This window comes from Ceratotherium simum, chromosome 10 (assembly GCF_057802395.1).
Source record: "Ceratotherium simum simum isolate JZ-2026a chromosome 10, ASM5780239v1, whole genome shotgun sequence".
NCBI classification, from domain to species: Eukaryota; Metazoa; Chordata; class Mammalia; order Perissodactyla; family Rhinocerotidae; genus Ceratotherium; species Ceratotherium simum.
This window is the reverse complement of record NC_141909.1, coordinates 71,060,885-71,087,876: the sequence shown is the minus strand read 5'-3', so window position 1 is coordinate 71,087,876 and position 26,992 is coordinate 71,060,885. Positions and strand designations below refer to the sequence as shown.

The following is a 26,992-nucleotide window of genomic DNA, read 5'->3' as shown; positions in this document are numbered from 1 at the left end:
GCCTAAATGTAAACATAAAATCATAAAACTCCTAGAAGGTACATAGGAGAAAATCTAGATGACCTTAGGGTTTGTGATGACTTTTTAGATAAAACACCAAAGGCATGATTTATGAAAGAAATAATTGATGAACTGGACTTCATTAAAATTAAAAACTTCTGCTCTGCCAAAGACATTATCAAGTGTATGAGAAGACAAGCTATAGGCTTGGAGAAAATATTTGCAAAAAACATATCTGATAAAGGACTGTTATCTAAAATATACAAAGAACTCTTAAAACTCAACAATAAGAAAACAACCCAATTAAATTAGGCAAAAGATCTAAACAGACACTTCACCAAAGAAGATACACAGATGGCAAATAAGCATATGAAAAGATGCTTAACATCATATGTCACTAGCGAATTGCAAATTAAAACAACCATGAGATACCACTACACACCTATTAGAACGACAGAAATCCAAAACACTGACAACACCAAATGCTGGCAAGAATGTGGAGTAACAGGAACTCTCATTCATCGCTGGTGGGAATGCAAAATGGTACAGCCACTTTGGAAGACAGCTTGGCAGTTTCTTACTGCCAAACACACTCTTATCACAGGATCCAGCAATTGTACTCCTCGGTATTTACCCAAATGAGTTGAAAACTTATGTCCACACAACAACCTGCACAGGAATGTTATAGCAACTTGATTCATAATTGTGAAAACTTGGAAGCAACCAAGATGTTCTTCAGTAGGTGAATGGATAAACAAACTGTGGTACATCCAGACAATCGAATATTATTCAGTGCTAAAAGAAGTGAGCCATCAAGCCATGAAAAGACGTGGAGGAAGCTTAAATGCATATTACTAAGTGAAAGAAGCCAATCTGAGAAGGCACATACTGTATGATTCCAACTATATGACATTCTGGAAGAGGCAAAACTATGGAGACATTAAAAAGATCAGGTGGTTGCTAGGGATTAGGAGGGAGAGAGGGATAAACAGTCAGAGCACAGAGGATTTTTAGGGCAGTGAAACTGTGCTGTATGACACTATAGTGGTGGATACATGTCATTATACATTTGTCAAAATCCACACAATGTATAAGATCAAGACTGAACCCTAAAGCAAACTATGGACTTGGGGCGATAATGATGTATCAGTGTAGGTTCATCAATTGTAAAGTACCATTCTGGTGCGGCATGTTGATGGTGGGGAGGCTGTTATGTGTAGGCACAGGGGGTATATGGAAACTCTCCGTACTTTGTGCTCAATTTTGCTGTGAACCTAAAACAGCTCTAAAAAACAAAGTATTTTTTTAAGATGTAGTCTTTGTTTTGCTCATTTAAAAAATCATTTTATTTCTTGGACTTTGAAATTACTGATGTAAAGTGATCTGCATTTCTTTTGCTCTCAATCTACTTGCTCATCAGTTCTCAGTCCTATCTATGAAATTATCATCATTGAAGACATCTTAGAAATCTCGGGTACAATTTTAAAGATCATACACACAAGTATTCAACTCTTCCTTTCACAATGTATATATATAACAAATCATGTTGCACACTTTAAATATCTAACAATTTTATTTGTCAATTATACCTCAAGAAAGCTGAAAAAAAAAAAAAACCCAGCTGATTTGTTAAGTTGGAAAAAAAAGACAAAAAGAGAAAATACTCTTTATAGTGGTCTGAAACTAGGTAGGCATTCCCAGCCTGGTGTAGCATCAGCCTGTGATCTATCTTGCACAAGGTAAAATAAACAACGGCTAGATTCTGCGAGAATACAAAATGGATGAAACATATATCCCGGAGAGAGGTAAATGCCCCTTTAAGGACTGGCTGCCTCAGGTAAAAGAACATATCACATAACAGAAGTATTCAGAGCACTTTATCAAAAGCACTGTGAAATTCCACTGTGACTGAAGCCAATGTGCACTTAGGACAAATATTTAGCATCGATTTACCTCTAACTTAATGACAACTAATATAAAACCCTTCAGATAATCTGAGTTAGTCTAACACTGGTTGCCTGGAAAACTATTCCTGCATGAATAAAAATTTTGATTATAAAATTTATTCGCTGCATGAACAGTGTGGTTTCCACTAGATTAGAGCCTCTTTTGAGGCAGGCACCCTCATTTATTCTTCTAATCCACATAAGGCCTAGCAGTAATTTTTATACATGATAGTCTCAGTATGTTTTTCTTTTTTAACTGAACGTACTTTGTCTATATGGGTCCAATCAGTGATCGACTTTAAGTAATTGCAATAGAATCTATATAGTCAGAATAATAGAATGATTCTCCCCCACTGAATAGGACAGGCTGAGAGCTGCATCTTATTTGCATCCCTAATACCCAGCACAGGCGCTGGCTCAGAGCAAATCCACTCAGTAAATGTTTGCTAAGGAAACATTAGAGCTTGGCAGACTCTAGGGACCATTTGGTCTGACCGTTTTATTTTCAGAAGAGGAGAATAAGGATCTGAGAGGAACACTTGCTCTAGGGAGCCATGCATTAGTTAGCAGCAGAGTTAGGACTTCCTGCCAGTGATTTCTCTGCTCCCGCCTCCCCAAGAAGAATTTTAGGAGGGCCTGGAAAATGAGAGCATATGTCATGTACCTAGCACAGGCTATTGAGTAAATGGTAGTTTCCCTCTCCTCTTTCCATGCAAAGAGAAAATCCATGACACACGATGAAGCCTGTCTACTTTGTGCTTTGAGCAAACTGGATTTATGTGTTAACATAAGCAAAGCAGTCCGATCTTTTCAGAAGAAATGTCCACGGTGATACTGCGACCAGAACCTGTTAATTTCTACTGTTATCTTCAGAACCTTTAAGAAGGGCTAATACATTAGTAAAGGGGAAATAGTCAGAAGTCTCATTTTAAGAGTGAAACTTGAGGTTCTGATGGAAAGTCAATAAGAAGAGAAGAAGCCGAGGTTCGTTCATCTGACAGCGTGCGCTACGTACCAGGAACACCTCTGCTGGGAATGCAGAGGTGAATAAGATGTGGTCCCTGTCCTTGAGGATCTCACAGTCCTGCGTGAGACATAAATATGATGAATAAGAGAAGAAGCAACTCATTTCCTGAGCGCATTAGGACAAAACCTCCCAGAGGAGGTAATAATTGAGCAAGGCTACGAAGGACTAAAGAGAAATTTGCTGCCTAGGCTAGAAAGTTATAGGCAAAGCAAACAGGCATTAAATAGCATGCTTTAGTCTAGAAATTGCAAGTATGTGAGTGGGAATGTCTGGAGGGATAGGCAGTGACTAGATCATGAAGGACCAAAATAAAGATGTTAGGAGCAATCTGTGGGCAATGGGGAGCTATTGAAGGATATGAGACAAGAGAGTAAGGTAATTAGATTGCTTGTTAGAAACATAACTGGTGGTGGATGGAGAATGAACTGAAGAACAGTTAGGAAATGTTGACAGTAATTCAGGTGAGAAACGGCAAAGAGATGAAGCAATGGAGTGATGAGAGCAGAAGACTTGGCCATTGATGTGGGAGCTGCGGAGGGAGGGAAATAGAGGATGACTGCCAGATTGCAGGCTTCTGTGAATGTGCCGTTAAACACAGAAAACAGCGGAACAGAGAAGTGGGTAGGGAGCTAGGATACGGGGAAGACAGTGAGCTCATGTTTGGATGTGTTAAATTTTAGGGGCCCTTGTGACATCCAGACCACTTGGGAATGATCAGTATATAGATGACATACATAGAAGATACCTAATAATTAAACCAATCATCCAGGGAGAATTCAGAACCCTGGAAACTCCAGTGTTTAAGGCACGGGCCAAGGAGGAGGGGCCAGGCACGGGGCAGGTGAAGTCACAGATGTAAGAGGTCAACAGGAACAGGCTGAAGGCGGTATCCTAGAAGCCCCAGAAGGAGCATTACGAAAAGGAGGGAGGAGCTGGTTAGTTGCATCAAACATTTAAGAAAGAATGAGTGATATAAACCCTAAAATATGCCTTTTGGATTTAGCAGTTAGCGAGGGCACTTTCAGAGAAGGCTGAGTGAAGAGGGCTGAGAAGCGAGTGGGCCCTGAGAGAGGGAAGACACACCGTGAGCACAGAGCATTCTCTTAAGAAGTCTAGCTAAGGAGGAGAGAGATTTAGGGTATTTTGAGGAGAAAATGAATAATTTATCATCACATAATATTCCCTAACATGTAGAAGCAATAACATAATTTGTGAACTGACAGGTTGTTTTCTTTCAGGTTCCAGTTCAATTTAACCAACATTTATTGAATTTCTGCTTGGCACAAGCCCAGGAAGCACCTAGCACTCATGATACACCACTGAATAAGATGTACTCCCTACTACTGAGCACTCAGAACTGCAGAAAGTCCCCTGCATCCCCAAGAAACCATACCTGGGGTGAGGCCGTGGTCAGCGTAAAATCGAGCTGTGCACAGACTGCCTGGGGCGCACAGGAGGGAGAACCTGAGAGAGGACAGAGGACGGCCAGGAGGGGAGGACCGAGGAGCCATGCAGGACAGGATGCCCTTGCTGGCAGGGCTGGGGGTTTGTGGGCAGGGTGTGTGCGGAGCGTCTGAGGATGACGGGGAGGGTGGTCTGGGCTCTGTCTGAGGCCCAGGAGACACAGAAGGGCCTCTGCCTATAGATGGATGAGAAAGCAATGGAACCCTCTCCTTCCTCACATTTTGATTCATATTTTACACTTAAACTGCCAGACTTTAGATTGGTCATGAGGTCTCCCATATTGATTTAATGGCCAGTTTCCTGTGTTATTTCTAATATTCCTGCCAAATAACAAGCAGAGGTGTGAATTCCCCTCTCACACACCATTCTGATGAAAGCCGGCAGCCTGAACTTCTCACCCTCCACTCATGTGTCCAGGGCTGAAGGTGTCTAGCCCAGTCTGCTTGGGAGTGTTCTGGGGGTGGCCCTTGAAGACGTTCAGAAACAAATGCACCAAAGATGCCTTCTTGACCCAGGGATGAAAGGCGAGCGTCAGGGAGCAGCAGCTCCTCCTCTGCGGGTGGAGCCCAGGGCATGGGAAAGGTCTCCCCACCGCCGGGAGTTTACAAAGCAGACCCTGCAGAGCAGGGTGGAGAGTGTGCCCAACAGACAACTCTGGTATGTACTCAGCAAGGGTGGGGCCTTTCAAAAATCACAGGCCAACCAGCAGGAGGGCTTTATGGTGTCTGTGGGGGAAAAAGAGTGTAATCAGAAGTCCACAAGTGGTTGTCACTATGCCACCACAGAGCCAGGGAAGGCCATGCCTCTGCTCTGCTGAGCTCTCCACTCCGGCTGCTCTCCTACCAAGTGGTCATGCTGCAGCAGAAACGCTGACCTCTCTCCCAGCCCGTAAACCCACAAAACAACTACCCCTGGATATTAGCGGAGGTGTGGGAGAAGAACAGTCAAGCACTGACAGATCCAGCTATGCAAAGAAAATGAAGTGTTTGCATGATGTCGCTGGGAGAGAGGACGTATGTGTGGAACTGTGTGATTTGTATAAGAAAAGAATTTTTTTTACTGAGATATAATTCACATATAACATTGTATAAGTTTTAGGTGTACAACATAATGATTTGGTATATGTATATATCGTGAAATGATCACCACAATAAGGTTAGTTAACATCCATCAACAAACATACTTAGAAATTTTTTTGCTTGTGATGAGAGCTTTTAAGATCTACTCTCTTAGGAACTTTCGAATATGCAATACAGTATTGTTAACTGTAGTCATCATGCTGTACATTGCATCCCCAGAAAATAATTTTAAATACACTATCTGCTCTAATGGTCAAGGTTTCAAGGAAGAGCGTAAGCTCCATTGGCAAATCAATAAAGGACAATGGTCACAGTGGCCCAACGGTAAAGAACTAAAAATATGTCCAGGTTGTCCTGGGCTTCTTTAGTTTCTGGAATTTCAGACAAATTTTAAATTCACGCACACCTGTATTGGAAAAGTCAGATGGGGTGTCTTTAGCTTTTTAACTGTTCACAATAATTGCATCTAATCCAGATAATTTCTCTAGTGAGAACTAGTCTAGGTTGAAACAAGGGTCACAAACAGAGATTTCTGAGAGAGGTTCAAAACCTGAAAGCAGAGCAAAAACAGCCCGGAGGTAACTGGATGGTATGGGGCACTCACTCCCAGAGGCACTGTGGGGGTGTCTAGGCCCCTTGCCCCGCCTGCCCCGTAGACGTGGCTCCCCAGAGGTCAGTCTTGGTCCTCTTCTCTCCCACTGTCTTGGCTGTCTCTGCTGTCCCTGGGTGACCTCACTCACTCTCAGGACCTTCAAATGCTGCCGATTTCACATCTCTGTCTCCAGCTGAGGGCCCTGCCCAGCTCCAGACCTGCACCCCCAGCTGCATGTTGGACATCTCCACCTGGCATTGGCCCCCTAGGCACATCTCCCCCTCCCCAGACTCTGGCCAGACCCGACTGCCTCCCCTCCACAGCTGTTCCCTGCCTCAGAGAAAGGCGCCACCATCACCCAGGTGCTCAAACCAGGAGGAGTCTGGTTACTCTTACTTCTGAACAACAACAATAATAATAACACCTGTTATTCATAGGTTCTTGTGAGAATTAAATGAGATGAATGTAAAGAGCTTAGTGTACTACTAAACACGGTAAACACGCACTAAATATTAGCCATTGTCATCTATTGCTTTCCTGGCAAAGTGAGGCATTTTTGAAACACTGCTAATGTTTTTATTAATGCAATACAAATATCTAAAAATATATATATATAATATAGATATATAGAAGTGAATAACATTAAATATATAAACTTGTTTTTCTCCCTTCAATCTATTTCCTATTTTTAGTTTCTTATGTATTCTTCCTGAAAGTTTAGGCATATAAAAGTCATTTTGAGTAACCAGTTGGAAAAGGTTATATAAAAGAGCAATGTTTTTCATACAAATTAATATATATATGTATATATACACATTTACATGCATATACATATGAAATCCCTTATCTTTGACCCTACCATGTCTGTACCTGTCTGTATCCCGAACCCTCCCCCATATTATACAGGTTACATTGGGGTGAGGTTCATGGTGGGAGGTGGGGGTGGGGATGAAGATACATTTCCTTCACATTAATTTAGTTTAAAAAAAAAAGCTAAAAGTTTAAAATAGTCACATCAAAATTTCATGGAAATGAATCATTTCATTTCATTTTCTTGTCTGGGTAATTGCTGCTGGCCTTTTAGGGTCATTTTTCCAGGAAGCCCTCTCTGAAACCCTTTCCCCCCTAGCTATCCTGCATCTGTACTAATAGCGATTATACATTTGTCCAAGTAAATCATAATTGACTCATTTCTCAATCCTGGTGCAACTGGCATTTGGAGCCAGATAATTCTTTGTTGCGGGGGGCTGCCCTGTGCATTATAGGAGGTTCAGCAGCATCACTGGCTTCTACCCACTAGAGGCCAGTAGCATCACCCCAGTGTGATGAGCAAAAATGTCCCCAGATGTCAAGAAGGGGGCAAAATGCTCCACCCCTCCCGGTTGAGAATGACTGCACTGGCCTGAGATCTCAGGGTGAGGATTCTGTCTTACTTGTCCCTGTAGCAAAGAGAGGCCCTCAAGAGACAGCCTTGATGAAGTGAGCTGAAGGAAGGAATGATGAGGTACTGTACTCTCCTAACAGTCAATCAGCTCTAATCTCTTCACAGAAGAACAAGGTATGCTTTCAACTCATTTAATTATATATATATTTTGCTAAGGAAGATTGGCCCTGAGCTAACATCCATTGCCAATCTTCCTCCTTTTTTTGCTTGAGGAAGATTAGCCCTGAGCTAACATCTGTGCCAATCTTTCTCCACTTTTATATGTGGGTTGCCACCACAGCATGGCTGACGAGTGGTGTGGGTCTACATCTGGGATCCAAACCCACAAACCTGGGAGGCCGAAGTGGAGTATGCCAAAAGCAACCACTACGCCATGGGGCAGCTCCTTAATTATATTTTTTAAATGGAGTTCCATGAAGTGTAAGGTGCAAATGCAACCAGCATTTCTATCCTTGGGACTTATAAGTCAAATTCAGAAAATCAAGAGGCAACATAGACATCTCTGGAAGAATTACCTTCAAAGGAAGAAATGGAAAGTACTACAAATTACATTTCACAAAAAGACCTCAGCTCTCTTTGGAAACTCCAGAAGCAGCCTGTCTGGCTTGGAATCCCAGCACTGTCATTTACTAGCTGTGAGTGGGAAAACTGTGCTACACCCCTGTGCCTCAGTTTCCTTATCTGTAAAATGGGAATGATGTTAGAGCCTACCTCATAGGGTTGTTATAAGAATTAAATGAGTAAATATTTGTAAAATGCTTAGAGTAATATTTGGTACATAGTGAACACCTTGTAAGTGTCTTAAAGAAACAGAATCACTGCTTATTGGGATTCATATTTATTTATAGACTCAGAATTTTAAAGGTGGAACTCACTGTGATTACCATGTACCCCCCATCTATATCCTTCTCCCAATGATTTGTTCAAGGTCTCAGTCCAGTTGTCATATATTATTATATTGTGTAACACAATATACAATACTGTACATTTTCTGTGATAAATATTCTAAAAGGAAAAATATTTAAAATATATTATCAATATTCATAAAGACTAACCTTATTTAATATTATCAATGTTATTTAACATACTCAAATCAAATATGTGCCTTTGTCTGCAGAGATAAATTGTAAATATCATTTTTGTCAGCACTCTCCCCAACCTCCTCCCCAACCTCATGAAAATCACTGTCCTTAATTATCCTTTTAAATATAAAGGGCAATGCTAGATGCACTGTATAATCCTAATCAATGCCACGTCTCCACAAAACAGTGCTGGACAAGGTGAATACACTGTTTTATATATGCTATAATTAACTAGTATTTATTAACAATGTAAGTTATGCAGATGGTTTACCGGCCTAACATTGAATTAGAAATTCAGAGATCATCTTGGGCATCAGGCCCTATGTTAGCAGTCTGAGTGAACAACGCAAATGCTAATAGAACATATGACTTCTCCTTAAAAATCTCATTCAGGAGCTCTGATTTGCTGCAATTTGCCTTAAAGGTGACAAACTGTGCAAGCTATTTTGACACCTTGCCTCTGCCTACATTCTGATATAGTTATAGTTTCAATTACCTCATCCAGGTACTGAGAATTGCAATTAACTTTTCATTACTCACAGGGGAAAATATTTTTCAATTAAGAATTTAATCAAAAAACATCAAAACAGAATTATAATTGCAGTTGCTAAAATAACAGAAACGGCACTATTCTGACTTGCAGAAACAAATATGTACAGAGAACCTACTGTGTGCTGGTGCTGTCAGAGTTGCGGAAGCAACAGTGACCTGTGGTCACCATCCTGGAGGTTCACACCTTCAGCAAAGACAGTCAACCTGTCTGGTTTCCTAGACCTAAAACTGAGAGCACACATCCACATATTCCTCCCTGCCATCGACATCCTCAGTATAATATATTTTTCCAAGGCAATCAAAAAGCTAACACTGTTTAACAACTCTCCAAGTGTAATTTAGGACCTAGGACATTAACTGTCTGTCTACACAGGAGAAACACTTCCAGAAAACCAAAGGTGAGTAAAATTCTTGTGGGCAACATTTGCAGGAGACCTTCAGCAATCTTGTCTTCATTTGTCTACCTGGCAGAAGCTGCCTACCCTCTGGCTATGGTTCCCTTTACGATTCTGCATTAGCTCAGCATTTCAAATATGCACGAGCAATGGATAGCCCAGAAAGCTTTAAAAATAAAACATGAGACCAGCTCTATCACTGTGTCTGCGGTGCATGAGGAAGAAAAGGAATAAAATCACAACTACTTACTGCTCTCCAGGCATCAATTATTACATACCATGTGAGTGGGTGACTGTCTAATTAACTGCTCATCAATCTCCAAGTTTTAAAAGTGCTGTCATTCCCCTCAGACTGGAAGTCTTCCTTCTGCCTGCTTTCCGCTATTTGCAACGTGGGAAATCTGAGTCTTGGTGGAACTCGTTAACAAAGGGAAAGAAACTCCACTCAGGTTCCCTTTAACCACGCTACCTCCATCTCTGCTACATACTTTGCCTGCTTCCTTTGATCCACCCCCTGTGACTACTCCTTTGGCCTCTCTTCTACCCACCCCTACCCACCCTCGCTCCTATGCTCCGAGAATCTCAGCTCACACACCTCCAGCCAAACACTTTCTGACTTCAGAATATTTTTGGAGACTTAGTTGTCCTAAGAATTATTCCAATTCTAACAACCTCCTGCCGCTCTAACCATTTTTACACAAGCCGGGTCCTTATCAAGAGCACTGTGGTGTCTGGCATTGCTGTACTTCCACACGTTTACGCAGTAATGTCTTTTGGGGTACGTCTGTATGGATCCTGCTAAGGGCTGTATCAGACATGGGTCATGGGCTCTACAAGAGAAGGCTTCCTGATTTTTCTGGCTGACATCTAGTATTATTACTCAGAACTCTATATCTCTAAATGATTTCACATTCATTATACCGGCTCGTACCTATGTCTGAAAGGTATTTTTTAAAAAAGATTAGACTTTGATGGGAAAGTCTAGAACTTAGTCAGGGCATCTCAGATCACATGCAGCAGTGAGCAGATAAGGATTTACCATCCCACATGTTTGAGATTCAAAGCTGGGCCCATTCAGCCACATACCTCGCCTAATGAATAGAACTGCACAGTCAGAGACAATGTCTGCCCCTGCAATCCTGATTTAAAAATATATAATAGAATTTTTATTCCTGGTTTATAATGTAATCCTTCATTTATATTTTAGAAATAAAATTTAGGAATCTATAACTAAGCTACTAGAACTAACAGGTGAGTTTAGAAAGATTACAGGATACAGGGAGAATACACAAAAAAATTTATGTACTAGCAATGAACAACTGGAAATTGAAATGATAAAAAACAGTACAATTTACAATAGCACCATAAAACATGAAATTCTTAAGTACTTTCAAGGATGTGTAAAGTATCCACATGCTGAGAACTGCAAGTCAGGGTTGGAAAAAAAAATCAGAGGAGACCTAAATAACTAGAGACGTATACTATATTTACGAATCAGAAGACTCAATATTTTTAAGATATCAATTCTCCCCAAACTGATCTATAGATTCAACACAATCCAAATCAATGCTCCAGTAGGATTTTTAAAATATATATCAACAAGCTGTTTCTAAAATTTATATGGAAAGGCAGAGGAACTGGAATAGCCAAAAAATTCTGGCAAAGAAGAACAAAGTTGGAGGACTCACACTACTGGATTCGAAGACATAAAGCTAAGTAATCAAGTGTCATGTTGATGAAAGGATAGACACATAGATAAGAGGAACAGAATAGAGAGGCTAGAAACAGACTCATGGTGTATGGGCAACTGATTTACAATACACATTCAAAGGCAATTCAATGAAGAAAGTAGAGTCTTTTCAACATGGTGCTCAACCGATGGGACACTGATACGCAAAAAATGAATCATGACCCCTACTTGGTACCTTTTAAAAAAATGAACTCAAAATGGACTGCTGACTTAAATGTAACACATAAAACTAAAATTTTTAGAAGAAAATAAAGGAGAAAATAGTTGTGACCTTATGTTAGGCAAAGATGTTTTAGGAATGACATTAAAAGCATGAAAAAGAATTGATACAAATTGGATCTAGCAAAATTAAAACCTTCTGTTTTGTGAAAGACAGTGTTAAGAGATTGAAAAGATAAAATACAGACTGGTGGAAAATATTTACGAAACACATACCTGACAAAGGATTTACATCTGGAACATATAAAGAATTCTCAAAACTGAATAATAAGAAAACAAACAACCAAATTAAAACAATGGGCCAAAGACTTGAATGGACACTTTACCCAAGAAGATATATAGATGGCAAACAAGCATATGAAAAGAGGTTCAACATCATTACTCATTAAGGAAATGCAAAGTAAAATGACAATGAGATAACACTAGACACCTATTAGAATGGTTAAAAACAAAACAAAACAAAAAAAATTGACAATACCAAGTGCTGACAAGGATGTGGAGCAACTGGAACTCTCATACATTATTGGTGGGAATACAAAATGATACGGTCACTTTGGAAAAGTTTGGTGATTTCTTATAAAGTTAAAATACACTTATCATATGGACCCCATAATCCCATTCCTAGGATTTTACCCAAAAGAAGTGAAACCTTATGCTCATACAAAAACTTGAATATAAAGGTTTATAGTGGCTTTATAACCACCCAAACTGGTGACAACTCATATGTCCTTCAATTGGTGAATGGATGGGCAAACTGTAATACATCCATACAATGGAACACTACTCAGCAATTGTACTGATTGACACATACAACAACATGGATGAACATTAAGTGCATTAAGTAAACGAAGCCAGACTCAAAAGGCTACATACTGTTTGATTTCATTTATATGGCATTCTGGAAAAAGCAAAACTATAGGTACAAAAACCAGATCAGGGGTTGCTAGGGGTTGGGAGTAGGGGTAGAGGTTGCTGACAAAGGGGAACCAGGGAATTTTTTGGGGTGATGGAGCTGTTCTATACCTTGGTGGTGGTGGTGGTGGTGGTTACATGACTGTAGGCATTTGTCAAAACTCAAACAACTGCACACTGAAAATAGTGAATTTTACTTTATATATACGTGACACCTTGATTTAAAGAAAACATAAATTTAAAAAATTCAATGGAGAAAAATGATAATGTAATATAATACAATTAAAATATAAAAATCATTTCTTTTTAAACACACACCAACTAGTAAAAATACCCTTGGTTACAACTAAGACGGAAAACTCAGGACGAGGTTCTGGTTGAACAGTTCTGAGCTGGATGAATGCTCATGAGGAGGGAGCTGCTTCTGCTTGGGATGTGCCTCAGACACGCTGAAGAGAAAACACTGCTTTTCCAATTCATTACCTTTAAAGAATCACAACCAAACCATCCATTCCTCTCATAAATGCTCACAAATGGCATTTTGTGCTTGTTTGTTTTCTAGTCCAAATAGCCTGTTCCTGTAATTTGTGATTTGAAGAGTTCTTTGCTCTTCCAACCACTTAAGGAAACTCATAGTCCTGTTTTCCCTGAACACTCAGAGATCATTGCTTAATGCAAATCTATTTTCTCTTCCTGTAGGAACCATAGAGTAAACAACTTGTGAACACAAAAATATATATGTCTGAAGATTCAGCAAGCCTAAGATTATTTACACACTACTGTAACATACACTGGTCTCTTTTATCTTGACAAAAGTTTTGCTCACCATTACCTTCCTCTTAAACTACCATCTTTTCTATGTCAAATGCAGAATGTACTAGAAAGAACATTAGACTGCAAGTTATGAGTACTGAGTTTTAAGGTCAGTTCAGCCCATAACAACTGTGTGGACTTGGAAAAACGACTCACCTCCTGTAACTAACATTTATCCCCAGCTCTGACCTCTCTCCAGGGCTTTAGTTAGGAAACTTCAAACTCCTACAGACACATACAACCTCTCACAAGCGTTTAATTGTTCAGCGATATTGATTACACTGGCATCTTGTTTATTACCCAAATTATAATTGTTACTTATTTGTTTATGTGTTCATGCTTCATTTCTTCAACTAGATTTCTCCAACCAGATTACAAATTCTTTGAGGGTAGGGAGTTATTCATATATATATATCTTTGTTTCCTTATAGCATTTATCACATTGCAAAGGCTTAAATGTTCCAGGTTGCCAATATAATGACTTGAGCTTACATATTCCAGTTTGCTGATAGAATCACCTGACTTTGCAAAAAATACAGCCAAATTTGACACACTCGTGGAGTTTTTCAGAGCCTTCCCTGACCACTCATGCTGTGGCCCCCCGCTGCCTCCTCGTACTCACCTACCCACACCCCAATCACTGTCTATAGCCTTATCTTGTTTTACTTTTTTCATAGCACTTAATACTCTCTCAGATAACATCTCCCTCTCCCTCTCTTTTTCTCTCACTCATTCTCTCTTTCTTTTTCCCTATCTATTATCTGAAGCCTCCTGCTAGAATTTAAGCTCCATGAAACTAGGGACTGATCATGCTCACTGGAGTATACTTAGAACCTGGACCCATGCCAGGCACATAGTAGGCACTCAAGAAATACTTATGAATTGTTGAACTCGCCCCTCAATATAGTGATACCTATTACAGACTTTCTTTCTAATTAAAAGAAATAAAAATACTTCACATGATTTACCTGCAAAGAGGTTCTACAAGGTCCTTTTCAAGAAAATCATGATCATTCTTGACAGCCACAATGTTGATGGGAAATTGCGAATCTGAAAGAGAGAAAGAAAGAAACAAAGGAGTTTATGTTTTGTCTGAACAGGCATCAACATCTTCAGGCGACCACATTTCCATACACAGGACTGATCTTAATGGCAGTAACTCCTCATTAATGGGTGTGTTGGTAATGTTTAAGATAGCAGGCAGCTTTATATTTATCACAACAAATGCCTTTAAAGATACAAAAGAAGTGTGCAATACGAGAATAACCAAGTGCTTGACCTTGGATAGGACTGAATACTAAGTGCCTGTGTTTTTATGGCTCGATATTTTCACAGACATTTGCCTGGATAGAGAGGAGCTTTTACACTCTCGCCATCCACCGCAGGTTGCTGACTTCCTATTCTGATCAGGTCACGAAGTATTTAGTTTGGCAGATTTTTAAATTTCCTTCAGAAAGGAAATTTCCAAAAATACCCAAAGCTCAATGGCCTCACATGTTTTCTTTTGTAGCAAAATCTTGAGTCACTTTGGAATATCAGCAAAATACTCAACTGATTCCACCCAAAGAGAAGAAAAAATTCCAACATCCTGACTTTTCTGCCACAGACTACTCATGCCAGCTTCGGAGGTCAGAGGCAATACTCAGAACACAGTGTTAATTTTAGGTACCTCATTCAAGGAAGTAAAAATCCGGAGATCACTGTAATAGAGGCCATGGTCAAATCCAACAGACAATGGCAGTTCATCATCATTATCCCACCGTTCTTTCTCTTCCTCATCTTATGTTTTGCACTGCCTCCACCTTGCCAATCATAATAAATCTAAGGGTATCTAAATCTTAAAGTGAATTGGGAAGAGAAACAATTCCTCTTCTGGTGAAAAAGTAATTGAGTGAATTCCAGATCGTGTCAGAGTGAAGACTGTCTTGTTCTGCTGAAGAGGGAGGATGTGTAGTAAGGAACACAGACACGGAAGCTATAGAACTGTGGGCAAGTTACTCAACTTCTTCCGGGTCTGTTTCCTCATCTGTCCAATGGGGATGATGATAATTATAATACCTCCTCTACGGTGCTGTGACTATTAAGTGAATAGTATATGTAAAGTGCTTTGGACAGTACCTGGCACATAGTAAGCTCTGTGTAAGTACTTGCTCTTATTCTTATTATGTTTATTCAATGCCTATGGCTTAAACACAGTCTGACAGGCACATATTACCTATGAGATAGCTTTACTTCTTAGCCATTTATGGACTCTTCACATTTAAATCACATAGTATTTTGAGTTTACAAAGAGAGAGCACATTATAGTAGAAAATACACTGCATTGGGGCGGAAAGGCCTGGGTGTTTAATTCTGACTCTTCTATCTTATAACTTTGGAAAAGTGACTTAACCTTTTCCGGCCTCTTTCTCATAATCAGTAAATTGGTGGTGGGGGTGGGAGCGAGGGTTGCTTAGTCCAAAACTGTAAGACCCCTCCTTTGTCTATGATTCTATCAAAACTTTTACTAGTGATTCTAGACTTCAAAGCACATTCAGAGATATGCCCTCCTTTATCCTCACAAAATTTAGTGTGAGAAGTGGAATAATTTTTTTTTTTTTAAATATGAAACTGAGCTTCTAGGTGAGTGGACGAGATTCACCAGTGAGTGACGGTTAATTTTGTTGATTCTTTCCATCCTACAGAAATTGTTTGCCATCAGGAAGAGAACTGTATACTGTTTAGTGTGCTAGATATCCTGTTTAGCCCTACAAATCCACTCTCCACTTTTCTGTACCCTGCTTTGTGCCCCAGGATCACCTATGTGGATGGCATTTAAGAGGATCTGTGTCCTCTGGCTTCCTTTTGTGTTTGGCCAATGGGAAGCCCTGGCTGGAGATGGAAAGAGGGAGGTGGGGGTGGGGTGGGGTCAGGGTATTCATCCTCCTGGTTCTCTTCATGGGAGGCTGTCCATCACAAGCGGGGTCCTCCACTCCTAGGGCCTGCTCTAAGGATCTTTTCTCCTTCTGGGCTCTGGCGTCCTTTCTCTCCGTCTATCCCTTTGGGCCTAGGGCAGTGACAGCTCTGCTGCTACAAGCTCTGGGCCCCTGTACTGTTCCTCATCGTTTCCTATATCCTGCCCACATCTTTGTAATGAACACTTTTAGAAATAAATCCTCCCCAGATTATCTCAAGTGTGCCACCTGCTTACTGTTGGGATCCTGACTAATTCACTATACATAAGGACTAACCAAGAAGTAGTTAGATGCTTTGGTTGTAATTTTAGGTGTAAGTAAGATATAGGTAAGTAAGTTTAACTGTCAATTAAACCATCAATGACAGAAATTATGATGCTAGCAATAAAAGCATCTTATCTAAAATCCAGAAAAATAAGATCTGATCCATACTACATCTTAAAAATTTTCATATCAAGTAAACAGAACTAAAGAAAAGTCTCAAGACAATTAGTTTTGTGATTTCTAGGAAATTTATCAACAACCATTTATTGTACTTTCAAGAATTGAAGGTAGTGAAGAAAAACAAGGAAAAAGAAAAAAGAAGAGAGTGCAGAAAAGCTGTCAATGGCAGAACGCTAAAAGGAAAAAGTAGAGTTGGGATTGGTGGTAAAGAGATGAGAAGCAGAAAGTGCAAAGCAGAAAGGAAAGAAGTGCCAAATGAGAAGCAGTGTAGAGCAGAAAGTGAAGAAGGCTTGGGAAGCGATACTCATTTCTAAATTGGCATCAGTATAAGCCCTGGGCATTGCAAAGGCTGAGAGAAACAGATAGCAAAGGAAAACGACTGAGAAAAGACTTGGAAGTCAAAACACACCACAGGATATATGCGGTTCATTTTGAATTTAATCTCTTTATAAAGAACGAAGAGAAGGCCAACCTACCCTCATATAACTGAGCGTATTGTGGGAACCCAGCAGCACGAAGCCAGTCGCATGCTTCCTTCGCCTCAATTTCTGAAAAATACAAGAAAGGGAAATGCATGAGTCCAACGGCCCCACACGAGCACTCTACCTTCTTAATCAAGGAGAAACTGGTGAGCACTGTGCAAGTTATTACAAAGCAAAATTGTTCTCAGGTAAGTCTGTATAAGTATGTCTACCCAGAAATGGGTGTAAAATGAGCAGGTATCACAAAGGTACTTGTTATGTGTCTACTAAGATTATCTTCAACGTTGATCCATAAGTACTGAGATAATACCAAAGCCACAGATTACAGAACACAAAGGCTGAGTTTTAGGCAGGGAAAAATGTCTTACTTATACACCAGGGAACCAGGAGACTAGGGAGAAGGAGGGAATATTTCCTTATGATCCTGTTTTTTTTAATGAATTTTTTTTAACTTTCAAAGATAAGGCTATGAATATTTATTCAACATTCTTTTATTCTTTCACTCTTGGATAATGAAAGAAAGAACATAACTGGGTAGTCTAGGAAAATGTATTTTCTCATGAAGAAAGGTATTATAAAAATCCAATGTAATATTATTTCTTTAATTTTAATAATAGCTTTAATTCCTAATGCCTTACTACAAGATGTTCATTCATCAAGCACATTAGAATGATATCTGAGTGCAGCATGGGAAAGTAACGCTGATTATCCAGAACTGAGACATGAGTTTGATGGGGCCGCTAGAATCTCAGAGGGCCAAACCCAAGGGGTTGATCTGTCCTTTGGGTGACCATTTTCAGTGTGGACCTACCAACCACGCATGGGACCACCTGCCTGGAGAAGCTGTGGAGGGAGCCGGGAGGAGTCTACAGTATGTGAACTAGGCCACTTTTGACCTTGTGAATTCTGGATCATTTCCCAACCACAACTCTGTCAGATAAATATGAATACAAGGGAAAAGAAGTTCATCTGTCAAAAGTCCAGTTTCTCCAAACAAAATTAAACAGCCTATTATAACAGGTCTCTACCCGGGCTCCTTCCTCTGCTGTTGGGACGGAGCCCGGTCAGGTCACTGTATTTCCATTGACTCTGACGTGCATTTTTCCCCATAGCCAAAGCCGGCGAGTACAGTGTGTTCTTGGGATCACAGCATAAAAACGATCCACACTAACCTCAGCTGTGGGCCTGAGACTGTACATCTACAGTGAAAGCTCAGTGTCTGCGCAGAATAATGTTTAATGTGACAGAGCTATCCGGTATATGTTAGGAAAACACACCCAAGGCCAGAGCTGACACAGGCCTCAAAGGAAAGAACAAAAGCCTACAGCCCCGTCTCACTGATCTGCTTGGATATGGGTTGAGATTTGTCATTAAATTCAGGAAAACAATGATCTCCAGACTTTTACTTCCATATCCCAGAGCGTCTGCTTCTTTTGGCGTCCCCTAATCCACTGTCATTCCGGGGACTGACAATTTCTAAATCTTGAGTTTTTTCTCTGACACGAGGGTTTTTTACATAACTGCTACCAGCATGGACCTAATAGGTATTCCCTCCTGCCACGTCTGCATCTGCAAATAGCGGGGGCACCAAGCTGAAAATAAAAGCTTGGAAAGCATTTCTCTCAGGAGGAGTGTCTCTGAGATCCACAAGTGCAGTTCAAAATGACCTTCAGCTGAACTGGACGGCGTTGGCTAACTTGGGCTTTCCCTTCACAAAGTACAAAGGGCAATTATTGCACATCTCAAAAGCTCTATTTAGTACTCATTTGAGAGTCCTTACGTGAAGGCTTCCACTTTGATAACCACACAAGTATTTCAGGGAAAATAGGAAACGCACATTCTGACTGTAACACGGGGAAAGTGTGGTGAGTTACTACTGAGTCATAGACAGGCTGTTGTCTTCTAAATTTTCAAGCTTCAGATTCACTTTCTATTTCAATATAATATCATGGATAGTGATGAGAAAATATCTAATTTCTAGACATGCTCTAAACTTCATTATGAGTCAGCAAGTCTTAGAAGTACAAAATTCAGTATTTTCTATTTGAACTACATGAATGGTATGACTTTTTCTATTTATTATTACTTTTACTACTATTAAAATGTAGTGCTAAGTAGGAGAGCCCAAGAGAAACAGACCATGAAGAACCAGTGGAGGAGACCTGGAAGGCAGGGATTCTACAACATAGAAAGCTCAAAGAAGAGTGGGACGTGAGCTTATATAAAAGTGTACACTCCACCTCCCCTAGGGAAGGCGGGGACTCAGACACGAGGTAGGAAGGATAACGAGCTGCCGGAGAGGTGGGCAGCAGCAGTCCTTACAGAAAAACTCCCTTTGGAACTGAAGACTCTGGTTTGGTGGTAGAATAGGGCTCGGGAGAGCCTGGAAGATTTCATTTAAAAGGTTCTCTAGATAATTTTATTTTTTCACAAGAGCAACACAAATAGTGAACTGAAAATCTACCCACACATAAACCTGAATAATCAAATCATAACCAGAACCCAGCTAAATCAAACCCTCATATAAGCTGATTTTTTAAATGGGTAGGCATTTAGCTTTTGACTCTCAGAGTCAAATGACAACAAAAACTGCAACTAGTAAATAACAAATGAGAAGAAGCCGCATCCTAGCCATGGTGGATGGCTTCTCACCATCACTCCCCACACTAACTTGCTATTATTTCTGAAATGTCTCTCAAACACATACTGTAGCTGTAGGCCCAACACCTTGATATCTCAATTTAAGGGTAAAACAAACCCTTGTTTACCACCTAGTGACAAAGCAAACAAACAAAATAATCAGGCATTAACCACTATCAAATTGGACTTTGCCCATCAAGACGAGTTCGAGAAAAAAAAGAGCCTTACAGTTTCTACTGATTCCCCACAGCCGCTACTAACTCATATCAGCCAAATGCTAATGTTTTCCTCAGGACATATTACCCTTGCAGTGGCCAAAATGATTGGAGAATCAAAAAGGAATCACTATTGCCAGTGTCATCATTTCACAAAGATCTACCTAATGAGATTTGAATGACATTTGAGGGACTGTGAAAATCTTTTTTTTTTTTTACTGAGCTCTTGCTAGCCAGCATAATATTACGTAAAAGTTTTAACGGCCATTCAAATCACATTTTGACAGTTTTATTTGTTCTCCATTTGCAACACATACTGGTCCCTGTAGCAGCTCCAAGGCTACAAGGCAAAGCAGCAACCTGCTATAAGTCTGTAGAACATCTAAGTGTGGGGTGGAACCAGAGAATGCCCTTGGACAGACTGGCCTACTGTCTCTACCACGGTGACCACATTACATTACTGGAGAAATTTAGCTCGGTATCACAATAGGATTGCAAGCAGAATTTTTATAATTATTATATGTAAAAATCATTTCCATTTTATTCTACAGAGGGTATCTATTTTTGCCTGCCCAACATCCTTCCCCACTTCTTTGGATAACAGAACCTCTCTGTGTTAAGAGCCTTTTCTATCTGGTTTAGGTGGGCAACTCCTGGTTGCCCCCAATCACATTCCTTGGCCCTATCACCACCACTCACACGGGGATGACCTGCTCCTTAAGAGCATCCCATTCCCCTTAGTCCAAGGAGACCAAGGAGCTTTGCGATCTTAAGTCAACAGTTGTTTGGGGGCTGAAATTAACTGGTTGAAAAGGGAGATGCCCATTTTTTCAATTGGTAGCTTGATCTGCACAAAAACCAAGCAAACCTTTTCACTTAATAAATCCAGAAGATGGGTTGGTGCTAGGCATGCTCTTCTGCCACATATCTGTGATTCTACTTGAGGGAAAGTCACTGAGTTTGCCTCAGCTGCCTTTCCTACATGCTTAGAGTGTGACATGACCTCTGTCCAGAGACAGACACAGTAGAGGGAGGCTGTCTCACCAGGTGCCCGAGGAGTTGCACATCAATGAGCATGAGAACATAGTCACTGTGAAGACTAACCATGGCCTGCGACACTGGTTTTAAAAAGTATTACCCTATTTCTTAATTACAAATGCTTAGTTTTGAAAATATAATATATACAGAAAGGCACAATGAAAGAAAAAAGTCAACTCTTGTCCCATTACTAACACCTAATTCAATACATGTTATTTGCCAACATGGTAATATCTTTGGTTGACTACTTTTTTCACATAATAATACATGGTGAATATTTTCCCATATAATGATATTGTTGGTAAAAATGAGAAATTAACTTTGTTTTGAGAATGATGCTTAATTTTTAAATACTTGATTTTTGAATACTGCCAATTGTATTTCACCACTAGGAGGTTATAACATCAAGGTAGCCAAGAGAAAACAGTTCAGTAGGACTTCACCAACACAGACTGATTGTGGAGAAGGCTGGAAGTCTACGTGAGTTAAAAGAGATTTAGAAGCTGTTTCTTTAAAGAAACATCATTAGTGATGTTTGGATACAGTCAAGTGGACAAGGCTCTGGAGGGCGTCAGTCAAGTCAGGTGTTATATTGAGCGCAGCAAATTTGCCTCCCAGGTTTGCAGTCCTCCTCTCATGTTACAGTCTCATTGAATTTTCAGACTGATGTTTCTAGAGTGCTTGGGAACAGGGTGTTCTCCTAGCTAAGTATTTTAAGTATATTTTTTTGGTTTACGTTTTTCTCGACATAGCAAATACTTTTTCCATAGCTAACCCAAAGGAATTCTATTCTTTCTAAATGACCAAAAACTCAAATTAGGCCAAATTAAATTTTATTATCACCAGATAATTAAGTGATTAGAAGGAACCTGGTCTACCATGGAAAGTTTATAAAATCATTACATGGAGGCATATATATTTATGTTGTTCTTACAAATCTCCTGGAATTTTGATAGACAAACCGGCTCCAATTTAAGTAGTCTTCTTTCTTAAATGTTCATGAAAAGTACTCAAGAGAAGTGGGGAAAAAAAGACATCATGGATCTCCATGTGATTTAGAAAAGCAGGCCTGAGAACAGTGTTTTGCTTTTCATTTAAACTGGCTAACATGGTGGGCACCTTGTTTCTGAAAGATTATGGATGACTCAACCACCACAAGATGTCTGCAGTGGATACAATTATCACTATTAAAGTACATCAAAGGTATTAACATTTCAACAGGATCATGGTTGTTGGTTTAGGATAATTTATATGGCTGAGTTAGCTTCATGATTAACATACTACTTAAGACGAATGACTCCTTTGTCTTCAGATGGAATTTCTCAAGTGAAGTTCCTGTTTATTGAAGGTGTATTTATCTGGCCATACACTAGGCCAGTTTTGTTAAAATCAATGCCAAAGTATCAATCTCATCTATATGTGGATATGAATGATGCAATCATTAATATTACATAGAATCATACACCACCACCACAGCCCTTCTCCAGAGGGCTTTGTAGCCCTAATTACAGGTGCAGGATGAAACATCATTTTCTAGTAATAACAGACTTTGATTTAGACCCCACGTCATGTTGTCAGGATATATCTTTTTGCACTCTTTGAATTATGTAGTAAGTTTATTGTGATGTGTAAGAGGCCTGAATAAGTCTTAAATGTGTACCAAGTATAATTTTTTCTAATGAGCGTAACATTTTCTTTCCATGATATTCTAAGTTACTAATAGAGTTAAAATACGGTTATTCAGAAAAATAAACTTAAGACTATTAATCACTGAACATTCAAATCAGTGAACCAAATGATAAACACTCTCCCATAACTTAAGACAACGTTTTCCTTGATGTGTAGCAAAATATCTTGCTGTTGGCTAACACATAACCACAGAAGAAAGAAATCTGGAAGCTGTACATATCCCTGTGTCACCTAATTGTACTCAGTTAAGATGGAGATTCATGGCTGTGTTTATGTGTACTTTTTTCCCGAAAGCAAGTCACAGACACGTTGAGACATACTATTCCGTCACCAGTTCTTAACACTAGCTTTATTTCTTGGGCCTTAAAATATCTTCTGCAAGCTGGATTCATAGCAAATCCAGTCACTTAAAAATAATTTCTACTAGGGTAAAAGAGGATCAAGCAAATTCTGTAACTAAGTAGTAGGTCTATTTCTAGTCTATTTCTTTTTTGGTGAGGAAGATTAGCCCTGAGCTAACATCTCTTGCCAATCCTCCTCTTTTTGCTGAGGAAGATGGGCCCTGGGCTAACATCCACGCCCATTTTCCTTTACTTTATATGTGGGACGCCTGCCACAACATGGCTTGATAAGCGGTGGGTAGGTCTGCGCCTGGGATCCAAACCTGCGAACCCCGGGCCACCAAAGCGGAGTGCATGAACTTAACCACTATGCCACTAGGCTGGCCCCACAGGGGATGTTTTTAATCACTCTTTTTCAGCCTTGTTGCGGAAATCATATATATATATATATACATATCTAAAATTTATTATTTAGTTATTAAGTATATAATGAAAACATACACACACACACACATTTTCTTATACGTTCCCAATGATTCCCTGCTCTTTCCAGTTGCCGTGTAACTTGCAGTTCTCCTCCAACTGGGAAGCGTATACTTCCCATCCCACTGATGTCTGGCTTGGCCATATGACCCACTTTGGCCAATGAAATGTGAGCAGAAGTAATGTATGCTAATTTCAAGCAAAACTCTTCAAGAGCCATCTTTCTGCCAGCTTTCCTACTCTTTTCCCTTTACCATGAGGCTAATATGCCTCAGACAGAGGCTATTCCTTCAGCGTGGGTCCTGGAATGATGACATGGAACTAAGCCACAGCAGATGAGCTGCTGACATGTATTGTGAGCAAGAAATAAACTTCTGTTGTTTAATGCCACTACAACTTGGGGACAACTTGTTACAGTGGCATAATCTAGCATAAGCTAATTTTTCACAGCTGCCAGCTATTCATTCTATAGATGAAGCATACGGAATGCACTATGGACCTTTATTTCAACTTGAAGCTGTTGCTGGATATCCATTAGCGTGTCATAGAAATGAACACAGTTTCAGTAATCATGTTTGCTTGGAATTCTGCTTTCCTGCCTACAGTGCACGGCCTATATGAATTAAAGGAATGTAAACAATCCTTTCACACTCATCTGTCACAGGCATCCATATATGTGAGTGTGTCTGCACATTCACAAACACACCTACATTTTTTCTCTCACATACATATACACACTTACACCACAGAAAATCAAAAGTTCAGTTGCAACTGAACAAGGAAAGTCTTCAGGAATATACACACTATTCTCCATGCCCATATTCCTAACAGTATTAAAAAAAATTTACAATTCCCTCCAATCAATCTCAAAGAAAAACAAAGCAGAAAATATAACTCTACCAGCCAAATAGTTTCTGACCAGATTGTTGAGTCAAGTTTTCCCTGAGGCAGAGTAGCTCTTTATTCTCTTTTCTCACTTGGTACAGACTGTTCCCATCAGGCACTTGTGGTATTTCTCAGGGAGGCTGCATGCACACACAGCATATGAACATCCTCAGCTTTTTGAAGTTGTGGAGCCACTGCCTACCACTAAATCCCAAGAGATTCTTCAAGATGGAGTCAGTTAAGCAACTGAAATGCAAGGTAGGGGAACAGAGAGTTGATTTAGACAATTAGGAAGAGGGTCATCATTTGCAGGCCTTGGCCAAAGTATCTACATACTGACCCGCCAAGATAACAGGGTCTTGTTAACCTTTCTTGCGACAAGGGTATACGATTCTGGAGATGATTTTTCTTTCTAACTTGGCTTCTTTGGCTTCTCTTGGAAAGACGGAGGATAAGAGTCCACAGTAGCTGATGATGTGGCTCTCAGGAGCAGAAGCTCTAACTTCCACAAGGTCAGCCAAACTGCCAATATCAGAGGGGTCCCTGAGCATTCACTCTGTCACGCCGATGACTTCTTGCCCAGGGAAGAGCAACTGCTTTGGACAAGTCCCACCACCACTAGGAAGTCAGGTTCCTTGGCTTTGGACAGGGACTCTTCTATAGTGCTTTAAGACTTTTATTTTTTGAATGTTACAAAAATTACGCATGTCTTTAGGGAATCAAATCCCTTCTATATCTGTTTTCAGACCTATCTGAATGTCTATACTTATAAAGGCTTATCTGCTATTTCAGTTGCTTAGCCCAACTCTTTTATAGTTTTGGGTACACCAATTACACCAGAAGCTTTCATGATATCAGGGAAAATTGTACCATGTAGGCCTCAGAAGGAACACAGAATGTGTCTGAATAAAACAACTCCAAGAATCCTACAGACCCTTTTCTAGTCTTTCAATCCTTGTAGGGCTGGCACAACAAGATACAACATCACCAAAGCTTCCGACTCCCAACTCAAGGCTTTGTGTATTTAACTTCTCAGAAACTGTAACTAGTGTTTGCTTAATTTAATGCCAAGAAAAGATGTGCACAACTCAAGCGTAATTTTATCATCTGACTATATATAAAAACTTGACAGTGTATGTATGCATGTGTGTTTTATTTTTCAATATTTACTGGGAAATATTTATTGGGATAAAATATTTACTGAGAACTTTTCAATGTGTCTGCCAGTTTTCTGGAATGCTTCCTACTTGTCTGCAATGGTGCTGGTTCTGTGAATGATTTTCTAAATATACATCACTAGTCCCAGAAAAGCAGGGTCAGATTCAAGAAATTAAGTTTTTATTAGGTTTTCAGCCATGGATTAACTTCTCTCCAATTTCTTCCAAACCAAAGAGACCACTGAGCTTAGAGGTTTGCCCTCTAAGTATTGGGATTTTTATTTTGCAATTCATTAATAGACACTGACTTTATATATCCTTTACAGAAAGCAATTTAAAACGAGTTCAGGTAGTTGAAATAGCTTTACCTGATTCAGGGTGACGGGAGATTATGCTCCCAACTGAAGAGGTGGGGCACAGTCTGAATGTTGGAACCCTCCTTTTTCATCAGACACAGTGATACATTAATGACTTGTGTCATGCTCTGATCTAACCACATGGCAATATTAATATTAAAGTCAATTGAGGCATTCCATAAACACACCATGAATGCAATCAGATAGGTTAAAAAAAGTTTTATAAACTATAAAAAAGTTTTAAAAGTTTAAAACATAATAAAAGTTTAAAAATTTTCTAATAGTTCCATTTGTATAGTAGATAACTTCTAGTTTTAAAGAATTATTTGGGCCTTAATAATTATTGTCATAAAATCTTAGTTGGTCCTCTTCAAATTTTAAGTTTAAGAACACAGTACGAAATGGCAGAAGTATGTGTCATATAAACACACAACTACTTCTTAATGGAGGTCCAGGTATCTCTACCTCACACAATATAGCAAATGTAATTTAATTACCTGACTAGTTCTGGGCATATAACAGATTTTAATAAAGTAGTCAACATGATGGTCTAGACTAATATGCTTGTCCAAATACTCACCGAATTCAGGTATAAAAGGATTATTTCTCCTAAGAACAGACTTGAATAAGAGATAAAAGTGACTTAAAATCCCTTCTTAAATAAAATCTAACAGAAGAGCAGCAAAATCCAAACCTAAGATTTGAAACACCTGAAAGAATGAAAAAAAGAAAGAAAGGAAAAATTGCTATAATTCTACCACCTAGAGATTGATTAACATTTTGTTGTCATATAGTCTCTCATTCTTTTATTATGAAGATGTGTACATGTATCTGGCCTAAGTATACTATTTTACATAATCCTTAAGTAAAACTGTAATCTGCTTTTTTACTTGACAATGCAATTTGAGCCTCTTTCCATGCCAACAGATGTTCTTCTCAAACATTCTACATGGCTGAATAACATTACTATTGCCATTACTTTAAAAAGCATCTTCTTTTATCAACTCAGGCTTCCATAATCATAGGTTAAAAA

The 26,992-nt window shown here is 39.5% G+C and overlaps 1 protein-coding gene across 3 annotated transcripts in view; it reads right to left on the bottom strand.

Annotated features, from left to right (window-relative positions):
* The window catches only part of STARD13 (StAR related lipid transfer domain containing 13), a 171,507-nt gene that overhangs the window by 43,241 nt on the left and 101,274 nt on the right, over window positions 1–26,992 (bottom strand). For all 3 annotated transcript variants that reach the window (XM_014791271.2, XM_004435316.3, XM_087436205.1), the window contains exons 2-3: window positions 17,150–17,221; window positions 14,244–14,325 (exon numbers count right to left, since the gene is read on the bottom strand). In XM_014791271.2, the coding sequence (XP_014646757.1) occupies window positions 14,244–14,325; window positions 17,150–17,221 (154 nt within the window). The remainder of the gene's footprint in view (window positions 1–14,243; window positions 14,326–17,149; window positions 17,222–26,992) is intronic.